This window comes from Miniopterus schreibersii, assembly GCF_964146895.1.
Source record: "Miniopterus schreibersii genome assembly, chromosome: 11".
In the NCBI taxonomy this organism is placed as follows: Eukaryota; Metazoa; Chordata; class Mammalia; order Chiroptera; family Miniopteridae; genus Miniopterus; species Miniopterus schreibersii.
Window position 1 is genome coordinate 49,553,284 of NC_138111.1, and position 4,323 is coordinate 49,557,606.

Below are 4,323 nucleotides of genomic sequence, written 5' to 3' on the forward strand. Positions count from 1 at the left end.
TCTTCCCTATGCCCTAAAGGGTATGAGGCATCCCTGAGGGGGAAGGTGTGGGCTGCTATCCGTGTTCATCAAGGCTAAGCTATGCAGTAGGAGACAGAGCCCATCTCCTCAAACTTTGTCAGAGAGGAAGTGGGCTTTGGGGGAGGGCACAGGATATCTATTTCTCACCAAGAGCTCCAGGGGGCTGCTTACTTTTGGAAGCCAAAGGAAGCAATCAGGAGCTGAACGAACTCCTTTCTTTCCCCTAAGCACAAGCCCTGAGATTCCCCAGACCCATGCCCCCAACACTGGACACTGAAAAGACATCACTATTATTAGAGAAACATTTATTAGGCAAGTCAGTATTCTTCACAAGGAAGACATTTTTGGGGGAGGGGGGGATTTTTGCCCCTAGAACTTCTGGATAAGCATTGCATGTCTAAATCGTGCAGACTGACCTCTCAACACAGTGCCTTCAGCAGTGGTGAGAATGGCAAGAGGCCCATGGGCAGCTTGAGGCCTGCAGATGGGGCTTGGATGAGGCATAGTCCCCTTGCAGGGCACAAATCGGGGATGCTTCTGACATAATTGCTGGCCCTTTAATACCACAACTTTCTGGGGCTGTCTGCATTCAATTCTGGTAGAGCTCTGGGCAGCAAAGACAGCTGCTTGGTGGCTGAACTTGGTATTTGTCACTTTACAGGAGGGAGCCCTGGAGCTGAAAGGATGCCCCTGGACAAGCTCTGCTTGGGCCTGCACTGGTGCCTTCTGGAGAGTTTTCCCAAACTTCTCTGCAGAGGGAAGGGGCTCTTTAGGGCAGGTGGAATCTATTGTGGGCCAGAGCCCCAGTTTCTCTTCTGGGAACTTCCCAGTGTCTGACATGACTGTATGAACGTGCATCCTTGCAGGAAAGACAACTCTGCTTTTAACTGGGCCTCTGCTCTGCACAGAGGATATGGGGCTGCCCTTTTCCTGAGGGTTTTCTTGCTTTTCGCATTTTATTTCAGGATGAAGCCATTGAAAAAAGCTCTTCATTTTACTTAGGAAAAGACTATCAGGAGGAGACTGTCCCTTCTCTGAAGCTGTGTCCTGAGAAGGAAATCTCTTCCTTCTAGGCTGGAAAATTCTCAGCCCTGCATCTCCTGCACCATGCTCTTCTGATTTGGAGCCTTTGGGACTCATTTTCTTTTCAGATGGTGGGAAAATCTTATACCGGCACGACCTTAACAAGTTCTTAGGAAGCCAAGGTTCCTGCCGCGGGTCCACACTGACTCCTCTGTCCTCCAAGTGGACATGCAGCACCTGGGGAGCTGCCTCGTCCACACTGGAGACACCCTGAGCGTGGGTCAGGGAGGCTTTGTAAGTCAAGCTGTCTGAGTCATGGGACATGTCAGCGGGTTGGCCTTGGGCCTGGCTAGGTGTCCTCTCCTCCAACTTCAGCTTTAACTCAGCAATTACTTGCTTTTTAAGGTTTGATAAGTTAGGATCTTGGAGAACTGATATTTCTGATGGTGGTTTTTCAGTGGTCACAGCAGTGTCTCCATCACTCTCATTCACATTTATCCTTTGGGAGATTCCCAGCTTGCTGGTTGTCAATTCGTCACCAGTTTCGGGTTGAAGAGCATCGAGCTCCTCAGCCCTGACTATTACCCCGGACACTTTGGACATGGAAGCAGGTTCTGATTTCTCTCTATCTGTGCCCTCTTGTATTTCTGCTCTGCTGCTAGAATTCACACTCTTATCCCCTGGCTCATGTCCAGTCTCTGCTTGCCTTGCAGGCAGCTTTGGGGGTTGAATGTCAGCTATCAGAGAATGTCTCTGACTTGTTTCGCCACTGATGCTGTTTGTGACAGGCAGAAGAGTCGGTTTGGAATTCAAATTTCTCTGAATTGCCTCGGAAAGTCCGTGTTCGATATCAGAGGGTGATTGTCTCAGGGTCCCCTGTCCTTCCTTGCTCACAAGTGAGGCGGCAGGGAGAGGAAGATTCAGGACGGTGGCTGAATTTTCTGTTCCCACCTCATCCCTGTGAAGGGATTTAGAGCTTCCTCTAAGGGGTGTGAATTCCCCAGATTTGGTGTTCTCTTCAGAAGTCAGTTTGGTTGAGGAGGAAGAGTTAGGATCGATCAAGGAATGGGATGAAGCATCTTTCATTTTGAAGACTTCTATGGATTCAAGGACTTTGGTGGGAAGACCCCTCAACATCCTTGTACGAAACTTGGTGATGTGGGCTTCCAGCATCTGCTGTGTACCAGATTCCAGGAAAGGAAGCTCCTCGGATGTGTCCAGGCAGTAGTCCCCACCCACTGATGGTGGCAAGCTTCTCTGTTTTATTTCGGTGTTGAATTTTACAGGAAGTGTCTGCTTGATACTATGCCATGAACTATGCACAGTCCCAGGGAGCTGACCCTCATTGATTTCCTCAAACTTCTTGCTCAGATGTGCTTTCAGGCCTTTTTCCAGTTGCTTCTGGCTTACACTCTGCACTGACAGAGTCCTCATGTAAGAATCATTTCTCACACACTTATCAGAACACCTCTCTGAGTCACTCAACAGATGAGCTTTTGGATCATTCTCTTGGCTGTGTCCCACACCCTTCCCCTCATCCTGGTCTAGCTGAAACATTTCTGAGCCCCTCTCGTAGAAGCTTCCTGGTTGGCTCAATCCAACATATAGATTTTTGCTACTCTGGCCCTTATACAAAGAGATCCATGAGAGGCCATAACTGCTCTTTGACTCAGGTATGTCTGAGCAATAGTTCTGAGGCCTCATTAGTGACAGAGACTCATTGATCCTGCGGGGCAGGCCCCACCGGTGTTGGATGAGCCTCTTTCTAAGGTGATGCTCAAATTTCCTTCGAAGTTCACTGCTGAGAGGAAACTCAAAAGGATTGATGGAGATTGAAGCATGGGCCTTAGAGGGCCGACGGTAAGTATAAGTGGGAGCTGAAGGACAGGAGTATTCCTTAGAACTTTGAACCACAGAGGGTAAACCCCACAAACTTTCCTGTTTCTTCTGCAACACATTATATTCCAGGTGTTCAATTTCAGATGAGGTGAGAAGTTCTGATTCATTCTGGGGTGTGTGGAAATATACTCCACAGGCCCTAATCTGGGCAATGGGACTGGATGGAAGGATTGGGTGTGGGGATTGAAGGTGGGCCTGGGGTTGGATCCGAGTGAGAGGTAGGGGCTGGGATTGGGGCAGGGTTTGAGGCAAGGGCTGAGGGTAGACCTCAGGCAAAGATAGAGACAGATGATAAGGAAGTACTGGGGGTTCTTGGCCTGTGAAGGCATTTGACATGCTATTGAAAATAAAGATTGAGGAATAGTCACTTGAGACATGGACAGCAGAGGGCAAGGACTCGCTGTGCAGAGATGGAAGACCCCAGAAAAGCTGGATAAGTTTTTGCTTTAAAAGGTCATCCCAGGTCTTAGGATATGAGTACTGCTGTACTGAGTCATGCTCATCAGGGCTGAGAAATAAGAGGTGTCGAGGATCTATAAGTTTGGCTGCAGGGTCTCCTCCAAAAGAGGTCTTTGTAGAATGGAGGGCAGGCAACTCTTGATGGAAATCACATTGTGTCAAGGTTGATGAGAACAAGTCTTTTGGCTGAGGTGGGGAATGGCTCACTGGGAATTTGGATTCCGAGGGAGGAGAAGGTTCTGGAGGCAGAGTTTGACCTGGCTGTGAGGGTGACAGAAAATTACCCAAGGGGGTCATTGGGTTAGGGGAGAGAACGGAGGGCGGAGGTGGGGAAGGCTCAGGCAGAGGAGGTGGCATTAGGTCTCCTGGAGTGACTGCTGCGAAGGCAGAGGACTGAGTGGATGGTGGCTCAGTCACAGGAGCTGTGGAAGCCACAGGGGACACAGAGAGAGCAGAACCTTCGAGGGCCTCTGAGGACAGCAGCTGATTGATCTCAGCAGTTGCATTATTACACACCTCACAGGAGGGGTCTGGACATAAAAGTTGACGAAAGCGGATGGTATCATGATGCTGGCCCAGGGAGCTGCAGGAGACAGGAGGTACACAGCTGCAGCCAGGACCAGAACAAGGAAAGGACCTACTGGCCCGCTGCCCCTTCACACTGCTCCACATCCATGACTTCACATGTACTCAGTGACACTCGCCCCAAGGCATTCACTCACATTCCCGTTCCTATGGCAACCCCCGCCCATGACTGTGGAAGGCTCCACGGAATCCCTGGAATTGCATAGAGCATGCTAGAGAGAGATCAGGAAAAAGGGGGGAAGACCAGTCACCTTTTCAGGACAGAAATCAGCCTCCTTTTCTCCTGCTCTTCCCTGTTGTAATATCTCAAACCTGGGAAACCAGGAGAGTGTTACA

The 4,323-nt window shown here is 49.8% G+C and overlaps 1 protein-coding gene across 1 annotated transcript; it reads right to left on the reverse strand.

The window, feature by feature from the left end:
- Nucleotides 1-454: 454 nt before the first annotated feature.
- LOC308563546 (spermatogenesis-associated protein 31D1-like) lies at nt 455-4,074 on the reverse strand (the record flags this gene model as incomplete). The annotated part of the gene is given in 2 exon segments (XM_081150775.1): nt 455-489; nt 492-4,074. Coding segments are annotated over 2 exon segments (3,618 nt in total).
- Nucleotides 4,075-4,323: the final 249 nt, after the last annotated feature.